A 23,653-nucleotide genomic window follows, 5' to 3' on the forward strand; every position below is an offset into this window, starting at 1 on the left:
AAGCGGGCATTAAGTCACCACGCTGGAGGCATACCAAATAAGGGCCGGGCGGATCGGCAGGCCACTAATAATCGCTTTAATGGAATTCAATGGCACGCCTAATGAGCGAGGAGGCAGCTCCCAAGAATCTGGCACAGCCAATGCGGATTCCCCCAGTCACGTACCCCAACCCGGCAACGGACTTAAGGGACAACTGCGGAGTGGAGTGCTGCATGCCAATTACAATCAGCTAACGGTGGAAGGCATACAATTTGGGCCATTTGCTTATATAAAATATATACAAAAATCATATCCAGGCAGTGTCTGAAGCAAAGACAGACGCCCGCTGCCCGGTCGGTCACTTCCCTTTCGTTCGCGGGCGACGTGCGTGGAAATATGGTCAAGAAATTGTTGGCTGCTAGCATACGCATACGTTTTGCATAAATTGATTGTGGATGGCATGGCATGGCATGGCATGGCATGGCCTGGCTGGTGTCTGCTTTGGGTTTGGGCTTGCTGGATTGTTATTGCAGTGCGGTGCGGTGCGTTTTTTATATACAATTTTTTGGACACTGCGCGATTTCTAGCCACACAAAATTGGTCAATCGACTCTGTTCGGTGCCGGCGGGCACGCATCCGATTTTTGGGAAAAGGTATAAAACGCGGGGGCATTGCATACAATTAATCACAAAGCAATTTCCATTCGCAAAGCCAACAGCCCCAGCCAGTCGCAGTCCCGACCGACCGAGCCAGTGTGCAATCCAATCGCAGGATTATCTATCAATAAATATAAATATCGACATCAATATCGACAAAGCCCAGTGCTAAGCCGGAGAAATATGTGCGCGAAATTCGTTTGTGTTGTGCTGGTGGCCAGCTTTGTGTGCGGCGCTTTGGCCCTGCCGTCGCAGGATGGCAGTGAAAAGGATTTAGTGAACATGCTCAACAGACTGGATAGCGAGGAGTCGGTGCCGCTGTTCGGCGGCCTGCGCATCGATCGCTCCGAGGCGGGACGCAGCTTTGGGGCCAACAAGGCCGTCGAATCGTTCGAGGATCGTGCCGAGCGCTACCTGGAGACCCACGAGCTCAATCTCTCCTTCTCCGGCGACGAGCAGGAGGAGAATACCGAGAACGAGTACACCGGACGCTCCATGGACGGTGAGTAGTCCCTGAACATTGCGTATACAACGTGTTGCACTGTCGGATTAAACAGCAATCAAAGCGGCAACGTTGCATACTTTACTGCCGCTGCTCAAGTGCCAGTGAAAGCTTCCGCCGAGCTGCCACAAATGGAATACTTTTGGGTGGCCTTCCCCACTGACTGTCTCTCCGCTTTCTCTCCGCTTTCTCCCTCCACGCACAGAATCGCGCAGCAAGCGCATGAAGAAGATGCTGCTGCCACTGCTGTTGGCTTTGAAACTGAAGAAGGCTGTGGTCGTCAAGGTCATGTTCACCATCATCAAGTTCATCTCGCTGAAGGCCCTCGCCATCTCCTTCCTGGCTCTCATTCTGGCTGGTAAGTTTCGCACGGAGAAGTGACAGCGAGGAAAGTTTACTCATCCTCGCTTTGCCCTGCAGGTGCCACCTTCTTCAAGGATCTGCTGGCCAAGAAGAAGGAACACATCACCACCGCCTACATCACGGGCAGCCCCCTGAACGCCGATATTGTGCACTCCGACTGGAGCCGCAACGGACAGGCCGCCGGTGCCGATTTGGCCTACAACCACTACGGCCTGGCTCAGCCCTTCTAAGCTGCCAACCCGTCTTCCCGCCACCAAACCATCCATCCTCCTCCCCCCTCTTTACTAGTCCATTTCCCTTTTGCCCTGCGCTTCCATTCTCCCCCCTCACCCACCTTTCACCTTTCCCACATGAGACTTTACCCCCTGAAGAATGGCTTAATTCGTTGTAGTCAATAATTATGTATTTACGAGTAGTTACATTTTAGTTAGTTAGCTGCGACATACCAAATACCCAACAAGAAAAAAAACACAAAAAAAACAAACAGAGAACAAAGAAACTTAGAACGGGTGCCATCGGATGCCCACGACTTGGCTAGCTCAGGACAATGCTTAAGGATTTCTGCACTCAATATTTTGCGCCATATTTATTGCACATTTCCTTCCACAATCCATAACTCTTGGCGGATGTAAATGTCACTCAGGTCCAATCGAACACAACGAAGATTATGCCTGCTAAAGAGCTTACTCCACTTAATCACTAAGTATTTATTTTGATAACTTAAAGCAAAAGCAATTGAATAAAAATGATTCATCAAATGCATACAAAATCACAAATATTTCATAAAGAACTTTTTCCACTAATAGCAAAAATATATCAGCGAAAAATAACCTACAGCCATAAATAACATCAAAGCGATGAAGCCGAGAATGGAAGGCAACCTGCCGTGATATATTGCACAAACATTTTCAGGCTCGACCTTTTTTAGCCACTACGGCAATCCAACAAATAGCACAAATAGTCCACAATATTGATCAGAGGTGAAGATTAATAGCTGACTGTGCGATTGGATTGATTTCTGATTCAGGCCCCAGTTTGGACAGAACCACAGTCAGCACCAAGAGTTTTTACCCATGGACATACAAGCGCACACAGTTGGAAAAAGGCAATCAAAGAAATATAATCATTCAATCGGAACATGCACAAACAAGCAATTGAAAGAGCATGCAATGTGAGGGAGAAAGAACGCAAAATGCAATGACAAAATGAAATGACAAAAGTCGGTACCGTTTAACGGCAGCAAACAGCAAACAGCAAAAAAATGCAACCACCACCTCGCCAGCGCTGGCAAGCTTTTGTTGTTATTACTGCGGGAGAGAGCAATTGCGAGAGAATGGATGGCGAAATGAAGATCAAAAGATAAGACTATTTGCGACTTCACTGCACGCAAAGCGAGTACAGGGGTCTACCTGCAGGTAGCCGGCTGGCTCTGCATCTCTGACGCAATAAATTGAAAAAGCATTCAATGAGAAGGAACGATGCAAAGAAGAAATGAAACGACAAAATTCGGTACCGTTTAACGACAGCAAACAGCAACAAAATGCAACCCCCAGCTCGCAAGCGCTTGCACAGTGTTTGTTGTTGTTTTTTCTGAGAGAGCAATGGCGAGAGCATGTAATGGCGTGAGCGAAGCAATGCTCGTAGATGAATTGAAGATCAAGAGATAAGACTATTTGCTACTTTACTGCACTCGCAAAGTGTGCAGGTAGCCGGCTGGCACTCCGTCGCTGAAGTAGACATACACCCAAGGAAAAATGTTCAGGGTGATTGTAAACACCAATGTTTAAATAAACTATTAAATTATATTGATTAAAAACTTGCAATTTTCAGGGAACAATATTTAAATGAAGTATACAAATATTTAATTTTCTTGGAATTTAGTTACTTGTCTTTTTTCTTTGGGTGTGTTGAGATTACTCTCCGGCCATCGTTGCTGAAACGTTGCTTTCTTTCCCCATATTGATTGGAAGCTCATGCAAAAATAGTGTGAACATTTGTGTTTCATTAATTGATTAGCAAATTTAATTGCCTTGGGCCAGGCCCACCGGCTTTCTTTGCATATTCTTCCTAATTGATTACAGGAAAGTGTTCCAGTTATTCTGCCTCTATATAAGTGACAAAAATCGACTATTGTCCATCAGTTCTGTTGGGCAGCACTAAGATGAGCGGTAGAAGCAACAACATCGCAGGCGGATGCCTGATTAAAGTAGCCCTAATCGCCGGCTTGCTGGTGTCTCTTGCCTGGACACTGCCTGTCACCGAGGAGAGCTCCTCGACGGCAGCACCCGCTATCGTGGGTGACTCAATTCGAACGACCGAGAAGCTGCCTGCGAAGGCAGAACTTGCGGATGGCCCCTTGGATGCTGCTGGTCAACTGCGCTTTCCTCCAGATGAACACGGTGGGTTTTTCCAGAAATTCGGGCAAAGATTCAAAAATAAGAAGACCACGACAACCACCACAACGACCACTACATCGGCCAAACCGCCACCAGCATAAAGAGCTGTTTAATATTTATTCAAATTTAATACACCATACCCTCAAAATGTAAGAGAAATACGTTAATAAAAAAATATATAAAAGCTCAAATAATAATGAAGACATTCTCGTTGGGCCATTAGGAATCAAACTAATGGAAAGGTTAAAATCAAAGAGCAGCTCCACAAGTTAATGATTCGCAGAATGGTATATGAATATAAAGAGAGTCAAGAGGCAGTCAAGATGGAGTGCGGAAAGATATATTACTTACCTCATGGGCATAGAAAGTGGCGAGACGAGCGTCGGTAGAGGCTGGAAGAGAAGAGAAATGAAATGAAAATGTAGTAATAATTAACAATGAATTGTTAGTTAGTCCCCAGTTAGGCAGACAAAATGTTGTGGCTTAATTTATGGAAGTCCGAGGCACGCGACTTTTATCTGCCTCTGGTAATTATGCGGAGTTGAGCTGAGAGTTTGCTTCTCAGCTTCCAGGGCTCTCCGGGAATTCATTAGCTGGAACTTTTTTGGTGACAGAATTAGCCGTAGTTCGGACCGTAGTACGTCTCGCAAGACTGAGCGCTGGCCGCAGAGGAAAGCGAAAGTCCCACCCATTCCATGCCAGCCCCCCCAGTTGCCTGGTTGCCCTGCTGCCCCGGTTGCCCGGTTGGACGCAGCTGACTGACGCTGGGAAGAATTTCGACCACAAATCGTTTGGGTAATTAGAAAAGCAAGGGGGCCACAGAGAGTACACAGAGCATTGGTGAAAGGGAAATGGGAAATGGCCATAGAAATGGAAGTGGAAGTTGGTATAAAAGCCAAACCCATAAAAATCAGTTGTTGCAGTCTCTCCAGCAATCCCTTCAAGCATTAGTCGTACCCAGTAGCACAGTAGACCTGTCACGCCAAAGATGTTGCTTATCAAAACCCTGGAGTATCTGTTCTACTTGGCTCTCTTCGCCTTCATGTGCAAATATGGCCAGGCGGCCAGCGTGCAGGCCACAGAAGCAACGAGCATAGAAACGGAACCTCTGAGGAAGCCACAAAAACTGGAGACGCCGCTAAACGAGTGCGAGGCATCCACTTTCAGCTGGATGTGCCTCAAGATAGAGCTGGTCAAGATCATGGAGCGGCTGGCCGAGCAGCAGGAGCTCAGCGTGCTGCCCGGCGTCAGCGTGGTCAAGGATGAGAGTGCCACAGAAATGAAAACCTCCGAGCTAATGGCGGGTAAGCAGCAATCACATCTCAACGGAGAAAAATGATTAACTAACTTCACTCTCCTCTCTTCCAGAGGTGGCCCGCAGCTACCCGAGTGATCCCAACACTCGGCTGAATGGTTACATTGTGGCCAAAATGGAGAATCTCCTCAAGACGCGCTTTCTGCGCTTCCGCTTGCTGGACGACAAGGCCCTGGTGGAGGGACGCAAGCACAAATTCGGCAAAAAGGGCGGCCTGGAGGCTCTGGTGGCCGCTGGTGTCATGATGAAGGGCATGCTCATGGCCATGGGCTTGGGCGCCATTGCCCTAATGGCGGGCAAAGCTCTGATGGCTGCTCTCATGGCGCTGACGCTGTCCGGCGTGCTGGGCCTGAAGAGCTTGGCCGGCGGTGGCAAGTCCACCACCTACGAGATAGTGGCTAAACCCATTTACACCTCAAGCCACTCCCACTCGGTTACCCACGAGGATGGCCACGGACACACGCCCCACTTTGCAGCTGCCGGCGGCGGCGGTGGCACCGCAAGTGGTTATGGTTACGGGGGCTATGCCAGATCTATGAATTTGCTGCATCCAGCAGCCGCCAGTCAGGTGCAAAAGTTATAGATGAAGCCGCATTTACGGGTATTACTACTTTTAAGCTATTTATTTATTTATTGTACTTTAAGCATGACAGGAAATACAGGCAAATATTTTATAAACAACTTTAAGCGTTATAAATCAATGGGTTACACTTGTTAAACAATTTTCTATGCTCAATTCTGTTGGCTGGAAATTTCTATTTGCCTCAAAATGTTCATGAAAGCAGAACTGTGGAGCTATTTCTTTCTGCTGATGTCCATCGCTGCCTCTGCTGCAGGCAAAAAATTAACATGTAATTTACAACTCAATCCTCAAAGGAGTGTTTAGTTATGTTTTATGGTTTTTGTGCAGTTTGCGATGAGTTGGGTGTGTGCAAGAAATCATGTTTTGTGGTAATCGCTCAGGCGAGAAAGTGTCCCGCCGATATGCTGTGCTGCCTACATGGAAATGTTCCAGAAACTTATGTGCCTTAAGTGCCAATGCAAAACCTATAAAACAGCATATAATTATGCTAATAAATAGTGGAAACAATGCTTATTTATTTAAATTATTTATTTTATTCTACATTTCAGCGCTAGAGCTTCCTATTTTTGCGTTAGACTCATTGAAATGACATTAAGAGTAGTTTAGAAATTGATTTACCTCAATCTAAAACTTAAACATTACTGTTTGCATTAAATTTTCATTAAAGAGCATTTTTTTTAAATGAAATAAGCCACATCAAGCCAGAGCCACATCAAAAAGTTGACTGACGTCAAAGTTTACTAAATTGTTGTATGCATAAAATCAACGTCAATTAGCCAGTCCGAGGAGAATCAACTATCAGGCGGTATATGAAAACTTTTTAATACCCTCACCTAAGCTCTCAGTGCAAAATAAAGTTCTCGTCTCTGAAGAAGAGCCTGCAAAAAGTTTCTTTCGCCAACAAAACTTTGCAAATGTATTTGAACTTCAGAGCATAAAACTCAAGCTTGCTCCTCTCTACTCGTATTAATTAGCAAATTCATTAAACATGAATTTCTACAGCCACTAGCCTGCTTTTCAATTTGACCCAATTTTTAAAATATAAAATAAACCGAATTTTGTCACAAGAACTTTAGTCCATTTTGTGTCACCATGAAGCCAATCTGCGGTTTGTAGCTGGAATACTTTTGACTACCAAAATTGTTTACTTATAGACACTTTTTACAGCTATAACTGTAAGCCTCCTGCTTTGGATTTCACTGATAAGAAACGGCCATGCGGTGGTTGAGCCTCCGTTGTCTGTGCTGAGAGCTGAAGGAGATGAGGGAAAACCTCCACTGATCGTGCTGACGAGTTCCATAACAAAACCACGGACATCGGAGGGAGTCAAATATGAAGCAACGCAGGAAGGAACAGCCAGCGATGCTGCAGCGGAGGTTACAGCTGTTCCAGAGACACCAACACGAGCTCCTCACCAGAAGAAGCCTGCACCCAACGGCCCTCAGGGCCAACTCTTGTCAATGCCTGAAATGTGGAACAGTCTTCCCCTGCCAAATGCTGCTGCAAGGCCAGTTCCACTACCACCCTCTGCGATCCCGTTTTACTACCCGTTGCCTGTGTATATTCCATATCCAATTCCATTCATGCTGAACAATGCCCCGGAGGAGCAAATCGGAGTGAAATTCAATGAACTACTGCCTGAGCATCTCAGCAAAGAACGTAAAAAGATTCGGAAGGGGCAACATCCGAAAAAGACGGCAAGTCGAAATCTACCTACAAAATGGCAAGGTAAAGTGCAGAATTTAAAGCCAAAGACGACAACCACAACTACGACAACTACAGCAGCACCTGCGACCACAGTGCCCACAAAGGAAACCAGAACTTTAGGGCAGAATATTATAGAATTCAGTACGACTGATGGCAGTTTGTATCAGGAAGAAGAAACAACAATTATACCCAATAAAATGGGATTAGATTGGGGGTCTCAAACAAGAGAGTTGATGGATATATTATGAGAATAAAATTGTGAACAATCAAATAAAATAAAAATGTACAACCTAAAATTGTAACACAACCACTGATTGAAATAATGGAAACCCTTATCGAGCTGCACTCAAAGTACTTATCAGCTTTATGAAACATTACAAGTGGCCCTTTCGTATTTGGTTACAAAACCACAGCCAATTAAATAGGAATAATTTATGTAAGCCTGATTTTCGTTAGAATTTTAACTCTTTATATATTTTATGATTGAATCTGAATTTATAGTAAAAATTCTGCTTGTAGTTTGTTTTATTTCCTCTGCCCCAAAATAAGTTTTCCTTCTCATTGCGGACTCCCCTTCCTCTTCAATCTTGTGGGTTCTGTGGGATTTGCTGCTTCGGTTGTTGCCTCTGTGGAAGTTGTTGTTGCCTTTTTTCTCCACTTGCCTCGCCATTTGTTTGGTCGCGAGTGGTTCGTGATCTTATTCTCGTTTTGGTCCTTCCAAATCTTCTTCAGATTCAAACCCGAGTCCTTGAGTAGAGTCTCGGCCAATAGTTCATTTAACTTCGCTCCGAATCGATCTTCAGGGCTGACTTTGCGCAGACTTTGAGCTTGATTCAGCATGAATGGAATGGGATATGGGAAATAAACCGGCATTGGGTAGTAGAACGGAGGGGAGACAGGTGCTAAATGGGGAGAACTGTTCCACATTTCAGGCATTGAAAGCAGTTGGGCTTCGAGATAACCCTGAGGGAAGTTGAGTGCAGGCTTCTTCTTGGGGGGGGCTCGTGTTGGCTCGTTTTGTGTCTCTGGAACAATTGTTACTTCCCCTTCAGCATCGCTGGTGGTGCCTGTCTCCGTTGTTGCGTCTTTTTTTGCCTCCGATGTCAGTGGCTTTGCTGTGGAGCTCGTCAGCACGATCAGTGGGGTTTGCCCATCTTCCCCTGCAGCTGTCAGCACAGACAGCGGAGGCTCATCCTCCGCGTGGGCGTTTCTTATCAATGATATCCAAAGCACAAGGCTAACAGTTGCAGCTGCAGAGGGAGTCAATAAGAGTGACATTTTCTAGGATAAGTATTCCCGCTACATACCACCGCAGATGCCCTTCATCGTGTCAAGAAATGAACTAAAGTTCTGTGCAGAAATTTCCGTTTTTATATGCGAATATTCGATCGAAATTAGAAAGTGGCTGAGTGCAGAAACCAGAATTGAATGATTTTGCTAATTAATAATATAATAATTGTTAATTAAGGTTTGTTTCGAAACAAACATTTCTCCAAACACACTCGGGGCATACTTTTAGGCATCCACACAAATCTCTCACTCACTCTCTCTGTCGCTCTCTCCCTGGTTGTCTTTCGATACCGGTGTGGCATGGTTAATGCTCACCCAACATCACCAAAGCATTACCAACACCCCAAGTTGGCCGCATCTTGTCCGCACATTCGCTCTGGCACCTCGATTCAGTTTGTCTTAAACGTTTGCCGGTCTTCCACGTTCAACGCGTCGCAGCGCGCAACCCAAGCAGCTATAAAAAAAAAGTGAAAGACCCCCGATGGGACAAGATGAATTCTGGATATCAAATGTCCGAAGTTTTCGGGTGTTGAGAAAACGCAAATAGCGAAAGTAACAACCAGTGGACAATAACAACAAATTGTCTTGCTAATTAGCCAGCGTCACGCAACAGCAGAAAGAGCAACGACAAGAATTATGAGTCGATGAGGCTGCGGAAGTGAGTGTTTTGCTGTGAGTGTTTTTCTGCGAGTGCTACAATTGTGAGTGTGAGTGTGAGTGCGTGCTGGAACATCTCTCCATAAAAAAACAGTAAGTAAAAGCCCCGAAAGTCAAGCATTCCGATTCCAAATCGATGCTGATTGCCCATGAAAATGCAAATATTTGACCCAGTTCCGAGTAGCCCCAGAGTGCCACATTCGAAACAAAAGCCAAGCAAACAGCTGGCAAGCCGGTTATGGCGACCAAGTGCAAGGCTGCACACTGCCGGGATGGCTTATCAAGCGACAAAAAAATGGAAACAAAACCCGTTTCCTACCTTCCTGCCAGCGAGGAGAGTGCAAATGGCTGTAAAAGTGAAATTTCCTCTGCGGCGTCTGCGGCGCGGCGTCTGGAGGCTTAAATAAAGTTCTTAAAGCGCGCCCGCCCCCCGCCGACTCACTTGAGTTATTAGCGCATGCAGCAGATGAGAATCACAACGCGCTCTGATACCCAACCAGTAGGAGGCAGGCAGCAGCAACGTGCTCGTGGCACGTTTATATATTAGAATGCCAATTAGGGTTCTCGGATGGCGTGCCAAGTGGTTGTAGATTCTAAAACGCTCTAAACAAAACATTTGGAATGTTCTACAAATTGGGGGAATACCCAGAAGAAAGTACACAAATGAATTAGTCGTAATTGGATGCAGTAAAAACCTTCTTTTGGCATACATTAAAGCCGTTTTTGTCGCTGCGGTGACAGTAATGTTTAATGCAAAGCCTCTTGCTCATAATATATTTATGTTTATTCCGTTTTATTGTCGCTCTGTGGCCGAGCAATAATTACACTTAATTCGTGGCCGTACCTTTTGCCCAGTGGATGAACATTAAGCACTAAAAAATCATTGGCAAATCCGATCTATTTGGACTTAATAAGCCATTAGTAAGTCAAGTTGGTTAACCGCAACGAAAGTGAATTTGTTTTTCGCTCTGCCTATGGATTTCTCTTTGAAACGCAACAATAGAAATGTGAGCCAGGCAGTCAGACCTAGAGCTGAGGAGTTTAAAAAACTTTTCAAAATATTTGCACGCCATTCCCATTCACGAGCAGAGTGTGAGCCACGCATAAAATGAAATTAGTAATCTATTAAATAAAATACAACGAGCGGGCGGGGCGGGGCGGTGCTTCGTTCCACTGAAACTGAAACTGAAACCGAAAGCTGCCATCGGACTAATGGCTCTTTCTGCATTTTGCAGATGCTTTGCCATCATGTTTCAACTTTAACTTTACATAACTTCTTGCTGTACATTTGCGCTCTTAAATTGCCTTTGCAGCAGCAGCTCTGGGATGTGTGTATCTGCACGAGAAATTGTCACATAAAAATGCAATAAAATCTCACGGCAATGCTGTCACTGACAGACGCAGACACAGACCCAGTCCCAGGCCCAGCAGCAATGACAGACGCACAGGGAAAGCTTGTTACCTTCCTCGGAACGTAATCTGGTTGGCCATTTTCGAGTGTCATTAAGATGAATGTAATTGAATCGTTATTAAAAAGAGCAAAAAGCATTCAGAGAGAGAAAGGGCCAGGCCCGACGAGCGATGAATTAAATGAATTAAACAAATCCCCACATCTTGCATAAGTCCAAAGCAAACAAAAATCTTCAAGAGCAAAAGTTCTATGGTTTCTGTGCCGCTAACCCCACCAGACAGTACTCGCCTAACGGTCAGTCCAGGGTCGGGTCTTCGACACGGCCTGAACTCCCAGAGAGAACTTACATCATATGGCAGTTGAGGGGCGGCAGTTGGTGCTGCTTGTTCTTCTGCTGGTGCTGGTGCTGGTGCTGCTGCCACCCGAAACTTGATTTAGCAGCCCATTATTTTTATGGCAATTTGTGTGTACTTCGTGGACGAGTGTTTTATGTGTGTTGCTCTGCCATGACATAAGTCGTCGGCGACATGGCACTTTAGTAGAATGCTTTTAATATGAAAAGCCATAACACAAACGCGACGCGTTACATGCGACATTATTACGCATACGTCCAGTGCCACAGAGAGTCGCAGCTCGTTAAAAGTAATAATCTCAAGTTATGTGGCTGCAGCTGTGCGCTGTGTTCAGTATAATTGATTGCATTACACACTTGATTAGCATGGGTCATTTGTACATTCATCAAGTAGCTCTAGCCAATGGAGTTCCCCCTTCTGATGCTGCTTGGAACTCTCCCAAAAACCTGGCACACTAACCCAAATTGGGCAGCTCTTTCGATTGATATCTCCGCTTATTGATGTGGCACACAATAATTCCATTTGTTTGTGGCGCTCTGTGCGGCAGGTAATGGACTTTTTATTTGACAACTTGATTGCTTTTTATTGTCCCCAAATGCCGTTCTCAATTTGCCATTTCATTTACCATTTAAATACAAAAAGCTTGAAACTTCTGCGCCACACAGTCGGACCACAGTCGGACCCATTGCTGACCCAGTTTGAATGCCCAAAAAAAAGCGTACGCAGGTGGGTAAAATCAGCCACAAATATTAACCCAATAAATACATAATACAATTCACTTTGTCTATTGTCCGGTTAGCAACAACAGAAACTTGTTTGTGGTGGCTCCTAAATGGCCGTGAAAAGCGCAGCCAGAGGCAGTGCCGCAGAATTACCGTCCAACGAGCAGACAAACTGCACTTGAAGCACTCCAAAGTTAACTGGAAAACGCAGCCAAACAACTTTCAGCGGTCAATGCAGAAACATCAGCGGCAGCGGCAGCGGCAAACAACAAAATACAGTTAGGGTTTTGCGCCGCGGAAGAATCTCGCAGCAGTATTCGCAACGGCAGCGTGTGAGTGCAGTGGAAGATCAGCGGCTGGCAAACTGCACTGCGGAAAGTCAACGACGAACGAACTGAACGAAGGCAGCGCGAGAGAGAGAGAGAGAGAGAGCGCGCGAGCGAGCGAGGCGACCGGTCTGGCAGTGATCTTGGCTTACAGCACGAGCGCTTCCCACCTCAGTTGTCGGTCAGACGCGCACGCATGCGCACGCGAAAAGCAAAGCTAGCTCGGGGGATCTGCATAAAGTAACTGCGAAAGATACAACGAAACGAAACGATACACGCGTTCACCGTTAGTCCATAGGTGTGAGTGTGTGATGAAGTAATTGCAGCTAGTAGATAGCCAGCCTACCCACAAATTCACAGCCAAAAGCAAATAGAAAACTTCGCCGCTAAATGTGGCAGCGAAACTTCAAACAAACAAACGAGTCCAAAGTAAATACGTGAAGAAAGTACAATCAAAAAAGAAAGAGAAGAAAAAACACACACAACAGCCAGCCACTGTCCAAAAGAATTTAGCAGCAAAGAGGAGGAGCAGGAGAAGAGGAGCAGCAGCAGCAAGAGGAGCAGGGGGAAGAGGCGGCGCGCAGTAGCAGTGCGGAAATCAATGAAATTGTGTTTGCGGGCTAATCTGGTTTTACTCGAAACACTTTACTTTACTTTTGCCTTGCCCGCAAATTGATTTGTCAAGTGGCCAACGATTTCGCCGATAAAGCGAGACCAGCAGCCCAGCCATTGTCTACGTTGGGCAGCACGTAGCAGCGGGAGGAGTCAGCACTCAAGCGGATCCAACTAAATAAACAGCCAAACGGACACACAAATTGACTGGCCGCCTGGGCCACTTCATTTGGTTTCGTTTCTTTGAGCAATTGCCAGGTTAAAGGTGCAAACAGCCATCACTGCCAGCTGTCAGTTGTTTCAAGGAAGTGCTAAGCGGCGAAGGTGAAACTGAAATTGAAAATGCACAGACCGCTCGAACAGATGCACCATAATTGGACGTCAAGTGAGAGCGGGTCCTCAAAGCGGGACAGTAGAAATCGCACCTGCGACAGCAATCGGAATTGCAGTCGGAATCGTAAACACAGTGGGCGCCACCACCCAGGCGGCATCAGCATCAGCATGGTCAAATCAAACACTTGGCTGCTGCTCTTGGCCATGCTCTGTCTAATCAACTTTGTCGCCAAGGCGGATGAGACTGCACGAAATGGACGCATTGGCCGCCATCTATCCACAACACCTTTGACAGCGACGGAGCTCCCAGCAACAGCAACAACGACAGAGTCAGTGACAGAGCTAACGACAGAGCAGCCAGCGGCGGACTCTGCCACGGAACTGGCACAGGAAGAGTGGCAGCCTGTGCTGAATGCCACACAGTTGCCGCTCAGGAAGCGGATGAGTGAAGGAGCTGCTGGCAGTGACTCCGTGCTGCTGCGTCTGGCCCGTCGCTTTGCCAGCGGCAATGAGCTCTGGGACGGCATCATTCGCGACTGCTACCTACGGCCAGACATCTCGTGCTTTCAAAAGAACGTTTTCAGCTATCTAAATGAGGCGCTCGATGTGCAGGATGTGAATGTGACACAGCGCCTCAAGTTCTTCAAGAATCAAGTGCAGTACGAGGCGGATAAGCAGGAGCAGGAGCAGCAGCAGCAGCAGCACAATGCAAACGAGATACCAAATCGAGCGCGTGCCGGTAAGTGCTTTACCTCCCACACCCACCCCCCCATTTATCAAGAATTTGAGCCTCAAACGAAAGTATTATGCAAGCGGCAGAGGCAGTCGAAAACCCTTTGGCATGCCAGTCGCTTGTTCGATCTGTTTTCACATTAAATTCTTTTCTTCTTCGTCGTTTTTGTGTGGAGTTTTTGTTGTTGTTATTTACCTCTACCCCGGAGCACGTTCACCGCAAGCTGAAAGAGAAAACTTTCACTTGCTTGGGTTTTGATTTGATTTTTTATGTGTGTTTATCTTTCCCCCGCGAGACCCCGCGAAGAGAGTCGTAAGATATTGTATCTGCGCGGCAAACGATCTCTCGATTCATGTGAGTCACGGCACACGGCGCTCAATTGCTTACTCTGCAGCATTTTTGGTAACAGTCAATGGGTTTTGGCAGCTGCTGTAACTGTAACAATTGCCCATTAACAATAATTAAACCGGTCATCGGGAGTTGCGCAACAGCCGCTAAACTTTGTTTAGAATTAGCAAAGAAAATTGAGATAATTAAATGCGAGCAAGCGGAGTGTTTATGCAATCGAATCAACGTTTCGTTCTCCACTTTCCATAACCCAAATATGCCAGTCAATCAATTCAATTCGCACTCTCTCTCACACTTACTCTCTCTCTCTCGTAGCCAATCCGGCGGAAACCCCCATCGAGGAAGTGACAACTGCGCTGTATGGCAAAAGCATTAAGTTTGCAATGACCCACGATCTGGAAGTTGATTTGCCAGAAGTAATGTTCAACGGCGCCACATTCCGCATCTCCCCGCGCGCCATCGAAGGCAATGGCATTATAGCCAAGCTCGAGCTGATACCCAAGCAGGTGGTCAAGGCCCGACTGGCTGGCATGATAATCCAGAAGAAAATACGTAAGTAATATTCGCCTGCAGTCACGCACTTCCACAGCCACAGCCACACATGCAGATGAGCTGCGCTTTCACTCTCTCAAAAATGAGCGAGCGACTTACTTGCAGCCAGTGCAGCCGAGAAACAGCCAGAAAAAATGCTCAAAAATCTCTATCTCTGATTTCATTTCGACTTTCGTTCATCTCTCTCTCTCTCTCTCGCGCGTGTAGAAAAATTTCTACGCAGCAAAATCGTGCTGTCATTCCTGGCCTTGCTGCTAATCATTAAAATCATCAAGATCAAGTTATTCTGGCTGCTCCCCATCGTCATTGGTGTTGGCGCTGCGAAGAAGTTGCTCCTGAAGTTCCTGCTCTTCCTGTTCCCGGCACTGTCGCACCTCTTCAAGCTGTGCTCCCACTACCAGCAGTCGTATCATGCGCCGCTCAAGTACCATCACCATCATCATCTGATCGATCATCATCACACGGCAAGTACCAAAGTTGGGAATTAATAATTAGAAATATATTTTTTCCAACAGGTTTGGGGTCACCGCCGAAAATGGGAGCGGCATCGTCTGCTTTTCTTTTCTGTTTTTTTTTTTGGTGGGGGGAAAATTTCATAAACCAGCTTGAAGCCTAAGCATATTTTTGTCTATCCGCCTGCCGGTTCGGAAGTGTCGTCTGGCTCTGGGTGTGCTGGAAATTCAATTAGAAAAGTACAAGTACTTGGAAAGTAGGAGCTAGCACGTGCTCAATATGAACACAGACGCTGACAGCGACAGCTCTCAGCTGCTTGACATATCGTCAAATGAAATGCCATCGTTGGCGAGGATTATAGCTCCCACCTGAAACCCCATCCAAGAGGAAGGAGTGTGCTGTGCACACGCGTAGATACTCGTACTCGTACTCGTATTTATGGGATATTTATATTCGCATTTGAAAAACTCTCTGCCATTGATGCTTAAACCAGGGCCTGGCAGACTTAAGCGCCTGCTTGGGGATAATCCGGGTTCCTCCTCCCTGTTGTGTTTTGCTTATAAAATTATATTCCATCCGGCTTTGGACAGAGTTTTTCAGCTTTAAATCGGCATTCAATAAATGCTTTAATTCTCCAGTTAAAAATGCTTAATGGCTGTCACGTAGTCAGGTGCAAATGGGGTTTAGGCCGGCTATTAAATGATTGAGAAAAATGTAGTCAATGGAGAAAACTTGTAGTCAAAGGGGAGCTGGAGCTTATACATCTTTTTTTGCAAGCGCTAATTGTGGAAAGTTATGCGAAAAGAATCACCCAGTGGCCATTAAAAAAGAGCGTTCAGGAAGACGGGAAAGCTGCTGTTCGAGATGACTTGTTTATGGCTTTCCGCAGACTTTCCTCTCTCAGTTGCTCAACTGTCCAGCCCTGGCCCGGCAGCGTAAATTAAATTACAACCCAAAAAACACAAAAGTAAGGACTCAGAGGAGACGCGACAGAGCGTCACATTTCTCGTCTGTTGGTGATGTGGCAATGTTCGCTTTTTGTCACCTCTTTTGCGCGCCAAGACAGTGATAGAACGACACAAAATATGAGCCAACAAATAATAAGTGGAATATGAAACCAAAGCTGGAACTACAAAACAAAACTCCAAGCAGAGGCAATGACACGATACACTCGGAATTTCTGACATTATTTACGGCTATTTGGCAGTCATTGAACTGGGGGAGGAGCAAAGGGAGAGACATAATGCGTACCAGCAGCAGCCGGCTCAGTATTTGTTGGCTATAAATAGCTGCACAAAAAATGTCGTGATGAGGAGCCACTCCACAGCCACTCGACGTAGAAGCCCCTCCAAACACGCACAACAAATGCAAAAATATAAAAGAAAAACTTCTGGCTGCCTGCGAGTTTATTAAATGTCAAGCAGAAGCCTTGCAGCTTCGACTGCTCCATTACATTTTCCAATTTAAGCTTATCATTGGTTTTCTTTTTCTTTTTTTGTTGTTTGTTGTCTGCCCACTTTTAGGTGGTTCCACCATGGCACAGCGGAGAGCACCAGTCGGTGCCCGACATCATCTACACACACCCACCGAAGGGTCATCCATCGGCGTATCTGCATGGTGCGCCCGTGCACGAGACCCATGGCCCGGGAGGATTCGAGCACTTTGAGGGCGCCTGGGAGAACAGCGGCCCGGGATTGGGCTCTGAGTAAGTCCATGGGCATGGCACTGGCAAACACTCTTTATCTTTGTGTTTATGTTTATGTTTATTTGTATCTATGTCTCTCTCTCTCTCTGTCTTGTCTCTAAACTCACATCTCTTTCGCTCACGCTCACACCACATCGATCGAATGAAACGCATCAAAAAACTCTTCATCACAATAGCTACATAGGCGATATAAATCGCGCTGCACAAATAGAGGATAATCCGCATTACTTTAAGCCGAATACGGCGAACGATGCGGGGGTACTGCATGCTTGGGGTCTGGGCACCACACAGACGACGCATCCCAAACAGCAGCAGCAACAGCAGCAACGTTGGCCTGCCACACAGCAAGCCAGACCACCGTTGGCACAGCACCAGAAGCAACATCAACAGCAGCAGCAGCAGCAGCAGCAGCACAAATTTCAGCAACAATTAAACGCGCAGAAAGTACACGCCTCTAGTCACAGTTTAAATCCATTTCAAAGTCAGGATAAACAAAGGTATATGCAGAGCACACACACACACACACACATGCACACACGCACACACACACACATGCATAAATAAGTTCTTAATACACTCTACTAACAAGTAAGACACCAGGGACCCGGGCACCAAGCACCGCCTTAAATTATCCACTGACACCCCTTGGGGCACACAATTTTTCATTTCTTTATGGAAAAGGAACAGAATTTAAAGCGTTAAACAAAGCTTTGCAACCAAAGTGCCTTACACTTGCCCCCCATTGAGGCTGTGACTGAAGTGTTGTTGTCCTCACACACATGAAAATGTAATTAAAAATTGTTTTTAATGAAACCCAAACAAGACAACGACACAACGGGGCGAGAGCAATCATCTTGTAGTTGTAATTTTTACCAATTACAAAGGCAAACACACACACACACACACACACAAACGAATAAAAGGGAAATTGGAGTCACTCTAATGAAACTATTGTGCCACAGAGGGACACACAGAGAACAGCAGGGGAGTTCGTACCAGAAACGTAATACTTACTCCCACTTTGCATGTTCCAGCTCAAGGCCAGCTTACACCCAGTCGCATCCGGTGTACGTAGCAGGACAACAACAGCTGGGACCAGGACAAGGACAGGGACTGGGCCCCGGAGCAGGGCTGACGGCTGCCGCACAGATTGCCGCACAATACGAGCCGGCACGCAACAATCAGCAGCAGCAGCAGCAGCACCAACTGGAGCCACAACTTTCGGTGCGTATCACATTACAATACCAATTACGAGTGCTGCTCCACACACGACTTCTACGAATGTGCATTTGTAATTGGAATTCAAAGAGAATCTCCAGGAAAACACACAGAAAACATTGCTTTGGGCTGGAGTTTAGATTGCGGTTGGGGCTTCCTTTTTCCTGTGGCTCAAATTTAAGAGCAATTCGAGAATTTATACGCTCTGCAGCCAGCTCATAAAATGATAATTTAATTCCGCATTTAAGCCCGGAGACAACTCAATTAGAATAAAAATTGAATTTATATTTCTAATACCCGACACAGACACCTCGATGTCGATCGATGGCAAAAGCAAATGTTTACTTTGCTCCTGCATATTTTTCTCTCTCTCTGGGAAAAAACAATTTATTTTGCGTTCCTGGGGAGACTTTCCCAGGCAGAGCATTTGGGCAATTTCCTGTGTGGGTCACCAGAGACTCCCCCCCAACCCGAGACTTCATTAGTGCTGCAGTTTCACTTGTTGTCAGTGCAAACAAATGTCTAGACTCGTCTTGCGGCAGCTTCATTTATTGACACTTTTCCTCAGAGTTGCAAATAGTTTTTCTCGTTTGTGGCCCTTTTCCCGGTCGTCTGCAATTTGCTAAGCGCGCTTGGGAAACGTTATTTTCAGTTAACGATTTGACGACGAGTTGCAAATTGCAGGGCTGTGTGCAGGCAGTTTTCACTTTCGGAGTGTCCAGCCCAGGCCGTGTTATGTGGGCCTGTCTTCAGACAGGTGGTTTGTCAGCTAAACCCATAATTAAATTGCACTTTGCCATTGCAAAAGCCGGGCAGTGGCAAGTGGCAAGTGGCACTGGCAAGTGGCAGGGAAATCCGCAAAAGCTGGCGAAATGCCCCGCTGTTCCACCTTAATTAAATGAGCACACACACAGCACACAGCCAACACAGCCAACACACATTGCACATTGCACAAGCATGGAAATATGATGGGAACTTGTCCGGGAAAGTGTGCCGGCGGCAACGTAAGCCATTCCAAGTGAGCTGCTGTCCGCTGCAGACGCCCATGTCCATGGCAAACCCTTACACAAAGCCTCAACTCAACCCAACTCAACTCAACATTTTGTTCTGCTCCACACAGCCCGAACTGGCCGCACAGCTGAAGGAGGCCATTCGCATTCAGGCCGAGCAGCGTCTCATCCAGCAGCAGCAGAAAATACTCGAGCATCAGCCCTTCGTGCAGGATGGACAGGTTTGGCTTGCCACTAATCTGCTTTAATTGTTAATAATTGTGCTTCCTTTTCTCTAGCCGCTGTACCCGCTGAACTATGATCCCTTCTACAGTCCCATTCTGCTGAAAATCGATAAAATCGTGGAGCAGTTGGGCGTCAAGAATGACCTCTGCAAGGAGCGAATTGTGTGCAGCATGTACAAGGATCCAGCCACCTACAGTCCGCACAGCAATTTCGTTTCAGCTGAGCTGAGTCGGTGAGTCAAACGATAACCAATGGATGGATATTACTGGGGCAACAAAAAGTGAAGTTTGTGGCACATTTTCCCCCTTTTTGTGCTCTAATTGTTGGCTGAACTTTTAGGCAGGCATCGCAAATTGTAATGTCAGGCGCCACATGCCACACAGCGTTTAGTTCACCCTGCACAGGGTACTCCCCTGCAGCCCACTCATCACTTTTCAATTAATAGGCAAAAGCGTGAAAAGAAAGCGTGGCTCTGCCAGCTGCCAGCTGCTAGCTCTAAAACTCTCTTTCTGCGCTGCAGTTTGTCACATGGGGCAAGTTCATCGCTGTCTTGTCTGCGTTGTCTTCTAATTGAAGTGCACACTGCACATGGCCAGCCAAGCGGAACAGCCTGCCTGCCTGCCACATGCCTCAAGAGCGGCAACAAAGCGCCGTGCCGTGGCGTGGCGTGCCATCAGGGCGTTCCGCCCACATGCCTGATGGCTCGGTCGCTCGGTCACTCTCGGACTCGCTGGAGCATGCCAAAAGCCAGATAAAAGTTCATACTGTTTGCAGGTTGCCTTATCGCTCCTCACACTGAATGCCAAAAGTGTTTTGCCATCGGTTTTGCATGGCGCCGCTAGATAAGTATTTTTGACGAGATTCTGACTGACAGCGGCGGTGGCGGCGGCTCCCTGGAGATGTGATTTGGGATGGAAATTCGAATGATTTATGAGTCTGTGTGTCCATGACAAGTCATTAATTGAGTGCCGGTGCCCCAAGTGTGCTTAATTGCCTTATCAGAGCAGACAATGGCAGCAGCAGGAGCCGTGGCCTTGGGCTCAGGTTTTTGGCCATTCTAGTTGAAAATTAATTAAAATAAATTGACTTGCTGGAACTCTGGGCAAGACTCTAGTTTAAAGTGTCCTGCAAGTACGCTCTGATTGGGCCTCTGGCGTTGTCTTGCATAATAATAAAGCAATCGCAATTAATTGAAGCTGTCCACTGATACTTCTGGCACTTCGATTTGATTGAACTTTTAGAATGGGTTAACAGACAGACAAACAGACAGAGAGAGAGAGAGAGAGAGAGAGAGAGACAGAGCCACCGGCAAGTAAAATTTAATTGACTGTATTTCTTTCTTATATCATTGAAATTTATGCTTTTGACAAGCGAAACTACTGCGAAAAACTAATTAAAATGTTGCTGCTTTTTAACGAGGGCAAAGGACACAGAGACGAGCGAGACAGGGGTGCAAAAAGTTTGCCCGAATCGAGTGAATGGCTTGCAAAAATCCTTCATGTGAATACGAAATGTAATTTTAATGAACTGTCGCCTGGGAGCCAGCCAGGACGGGGCGACACAAAAAAGTAGTTGCACACATTAAAAGTCTGACAGCATATGCGTTCCCGCATCAGGTCACGTCGCCGGAGTCTTCCCTTTTGAACTCCCTAGCAGCGGTCCTGTCCTGTCTGGCCTTGACTTAGGTGCCACTCTGCACGATTCACTAGCCACATGAAATCCATTAGCGGCACCCATGCCGCGCGCACTGAATTAAGCACTCACAGAGCCTACAATTCCGGGTCTGAATGGTTGAGTGGGAAGTGGGGAAGGAGCTGCTGTCTGACACACAAAAGACCCGAAAAGAACGCAGGAACGAGGAGTCGACTGAGTCGAGGAAGCAATTAAAGCTGCTGTGTGAAAACTTTAGGGCGATGTTCACAAGTGCCAAAGTTAATTAGCCAACTTCCTGGCAGGCCAACACAAAAAACCTTCGTAGATCTTGGCCTGCAGCTAGGACTCTAGAAGCAGCTGCTCCAAGCACCGAACGAACAAAGCAAACAAACGGCACGAAAAAAAGAACGAAAAATTAATTAAACAGGCGAAAAGTTTGTTGTTTTTTTTGGGTGCCTAAGAAGTTTATCATTTTTGCGTGTTGTCTCTTGCAGCGATACCAGCGAGCTGGAGCCCGTGACGCATGCGAATGAGGCAGTGCGGCGCTTCTATCGGCTCATCCAGGCGGCGCGTGATGGACAGGATCAAAAGGATTGCCAGAGCCTCTATCCACAGTGCACAATGCCGGCAAAGTGAGTGGCCCGGGAACGAGCACGAGCACGAGCAAACTTTGAAGTCAAACTTTTTCCTTATTAAACTGAACTGTAAATACGGATAACACGCGATAGCGCCTAGCACCTAAGCCTAATTTATTCTAATTTGTTAAACTCTTATTTATTTATTTATTTATTTTAGCGTGTAAGCGTCGGGGGTTGACTCTCATTAATATTCATTCTGATTTTGTTGCAGTGGTTCCTTCGGACCATTAATTTATTAGAACTGACTGCGGCTTTTGCGGTTCGTACACTCTTTAAATTCTCACTCACACACGCACGCACACACGTGCAAAATGCACTAAAAAAACCATTCACTAAATACGAAATAATGAAATCAGAATATTTATTAATGGCCGGCCAGACAGACCCGGCTGAAAATTCAATTAGTCAATATGAAAAATTGTTACTAGCGAAAACCCAAATTGCAAAAAATAAATTGAAATTGTGTTAAATGTCATGTAAAATAAAATTCATTTTTGAAATCACACAGCACGGCACAGGGTGATACCAGTCCAAAGAACTTTGAGTTAATTTACAGGAAAACAAATCAAGCAGGAAGCAAGCACTAGTCCACAAGGATCGACCGATGACATACCCTGGGAAAGATCTCTACAAATGTCTATTATCCGTTTACAATTTGAAAATAAAAATTAATTTATTATTTTTTTATGAATATATTATTTGTTTTATGGAAAATTATATGGCCTCCGATTCCAGCTAATGGTAATGCAGAATTGCCATTAAATTAAATATTTTACTAGCCTCCAGGCTTAATCATTTTGCAAATCAATAAACATAATCGAAGGCATTATTTAGGTTTTTTTTTTAATCTGAGAACTTCCATCAGCGCACTGTGGGCAGCAATTTGATTTTTTATAATTTTTTGTACTAAAAAAAAAATATTAAAAATGATAAAATGCAAAATAAATTAAAAAATAAATAATAAAAATAATAAATAATAATAAAAAATAATAATAATAAATAATAATAATAAATAATAATAATAAAAACAATTATAAAATATTTAAAAATACTATTAAGGCGCTTTGAAATATTTTAATTGTAAAAAAAATATTTTCTTCATGCTGAATTTTTCCCCATAGTGCCGCACTGAGCCCACATGCTGAGAAAATCACTCACACAGACCAGCAGTTCCAATAATAATATATTTTCTTTGCATAAATCAGAGAGCGGCAGGCGGAACCTTGGAGGAATGACGTACCGAAATTCCTTCTAATTGTCGAATCCACATGGTGCCCCACCCACTCCAGGCATTTGCATAAATATATTTATAAGGCAGCATATTGGAATTCGTGGGGGGCAGACGGCTTTGATGTCTTGCAGGGGGGATGTGGGGGAGCAGAGAAGTGCGCGAACTCATCTGAAATTAATATTTATGTAAATGCCAAGCGCAATTAACACGCAAATGGCAAGGCTTTCACTTTATTTCTCCAAAAAGACAACAACACAAAATTCCTTGTTACCCAGAAAAAAAAGAAAAATAAACAAAACGCAAAATTACAACAAAGAGCGGAAGCATTAGGATTCGTGGGCTCGATGGCTCGGCCCAGCCAACTGCACTGACATCAAAACCCCGATTGCCAAATTGGCAGCTCATTAAATGCCAAAGCAGGCAAAGTACTTCAGACATGGACTTCAGGCACCCTCAGTCCCCGCTCCGCGCACCGCTCCGATATCACACAATTGGACTTGGCTTCTGGCTTAAGGCTGCCATAAGTATTTCCGCCATTTGAAACCAAGGAAATGTATTTTTACACGCTCGGCAGCGACACCCACACACAAGTGTGCATTGGATAATTAACGCCCACACTCGTAATAGTATCGATTACGAAAGATTGGAGATTATATTCACACTGGCCAGGCTCAAGGACAAG

General features: G+C 45.7%; 5 protein-coding genes across 6 annotated transcripts; 4 read left to right on the forward strand and 1 right to left on the reverse strand.

The window, feature by feature from the left end:
- The first annotated feature begins 700 nt into the window (after positions 1-700).
- Positions 701-2,226, forward strand: LOC117897100. Its single transcript, XM_034805743.1, has 3 exons — positions 701-1,137; positions 1,343-1,495; positions 1,558-2,226. The coding sequence occupies exons 1-3, from the start codon at positions 819-821 to the stop codon at positions 1,728-1,730; spliced, it is 645 nt and encodes a 214-aa protein (XP_034661634.1). The 5' UTR covers positions 701-818; the 3' UTR covers positions 1,731-2,226.
- Positions 2,227-3,599: 1,373 nt separating this feature from the next.
- Positions 3,600-3,997, forward strand: LOC117896046. The gene has a single exon (XM_034804055.1). The coding sequence runs from the start codon at positions 3,662-3,664 to the stop codon at positions 3,995-3,997; it is 336 nt and encodes a 111-aa protein (XP_034659946.1). The 5' UTR covers positions 3,600-3,661.
- A 756-nt stretch (positions 3,998-4,753) lies between these two features.
- LOC117896047 lies at positions 4,754-5,794 on the forward strand. The gene is made up of 2 exons (XM_034804056.1): positions 4,754-5,200; positions 5,265-5,794. The coding sequence occupies exons 1-2, from the start codon at positions 4,885-4,887 to the stop codon at positions 5,792-5,794; spliced, it is 846 nt and encodes a 281-aa protein (XP_034659947.1). The 5' UTR covers positions 4,754-4,884.
- Positions 5,795-8,059: 2,265 nt separating this feature from the next.
- On the reverse strand, positions 8,060-8,827 carry LOC117896048. The gene is made up of 2 exons (XM_034804057.1): positions 8,809-8,827; positions 8,060-8,751 (listed from the first exon to the last, which is right to left on the reverse strand). The coding sequence occupies exons 1-2, from the start codon at positions 8,825-8,827 to the stop codon at positions 8,060-8,062; spliced, it is 711 nt and encodes a 236-aa protein (XP_034659948.1).
- Positions 8,828-12,420: 3,593 nt separating this feature from the next.
- On the forward strand, positions 12,421-22,190 carry LOC117898051. Of its 2 annotated transcripts, XM_034807210.1 has the most exons (9): positions 12,421-13,944; positions 14,602-14,838; positions 15,046-15,302; positions 16,815-16,996; positions 17,173-17,493; positions 18,031-18,220; positions 19,335-19,445; positions 19,503-19,681; positions 21,597-22,190. In XM_034807210.1, exons 1-9 carry the CDS (start codon positions 13,215-13,217, stop codon positions 21,736-21,738), a joined length of 2,349 nt encoding a protein of 782 aa, XP_034663101.1. In that variant the 5' UTR covers positions 12,421-13,214; the 3' UTR covers positions 21,739-22,190. The 2 variants fall into 2 exon arrangements, with proteins under 2 accessions (XP_034663101.1, XP_034663103.1); XM_034807212.1 differs by lacking the exon at positions 17,173-17,493.
- Positions 22,191-23,653: the final 1,463 nt, after the last annotated feature.

This window comes from Drosophila subobscura, chromosome O, assembly GCF_008121235.1.
Source record: "Drosophila subobscura isolate 14011-0131.10 chromosome O, UCBerk_Dsub_1.0, whole genome shotgun sequence".
NCBI classification, from domain to species: Eukaryota; Metazoa; Arthropoda; class Insecta; order Diptera; family Drosophilidae; genus Drosophila; species Drosophila subobscura.

Excerpts from the sequence above, each read along its gene's own strand:
- LOC117897100 (XM_034805743.1), top strand. The coding sequence starts at position 819 with ATGTGCGCGAAATTCGTTTGTGTTGTGCTGGTGGCCAGCTTTGTGTGC. Across the intron at positions 1,138-1,342 it reads CACCGGACGCTCCATGGACG|AATCGCGCAGCAAGCGCATG; the intron begins GTGAGTAGTCCC and ends CTCCACGCACAG. Across the intron at positions 1,496-1,557 it reads CCTGGCTCTCATTCTGGCTG|GTGCCACCTTCTTCAAGGAT; the intron begins GTAAGTTTCGCA and ends TTTGCCCTGCAG.
- LOC117896046 (XM_034804055.1), top strand. The coding sequence starts at position 3,662 with ATGAGCGGTAGAAGCAACAACATCGCAGGCGGATGCCTGATTAAAGTA.
- LOC117896047 (XM_034804056.1), top strand. The coding sequence starts at position 4,885 with ATGTTGCTTATCAAAACCCTGGAGTATCTGTTCTACTTGGCTCTCTTC. Across the intron at positions 5,201-5,264 it reads AACCTCCGAGCTAATGGCGG|AGGTGGCCCGCAGCTACCCG; the intron begins GTAAGCAGCAAT and ends CCTCTCTTCCAG.
- LOC117898051 (XM_034807210.1), top strand. The coding sequence starts at position 13,215 with ATGCACAGACCGCTCGAACAGATGCACCATAATTGGACGTCAAGTGAG. Across the intron at positions 14,839-15,045 it reads GATAATCCAGAAGAAAATAC|AAAAATTTCTACGCAGCAAA; the intron begins GTAAGTAATATT and ends TCGCGCGTGTAG. Across the intron at positions 18,221-19,334 it reads AACTGGAGCCACAACTTTCG|CCCGAACTGGCCGCACAGCT; the intron begins GTGCGTATCACA and ends TGCTCCACACAG.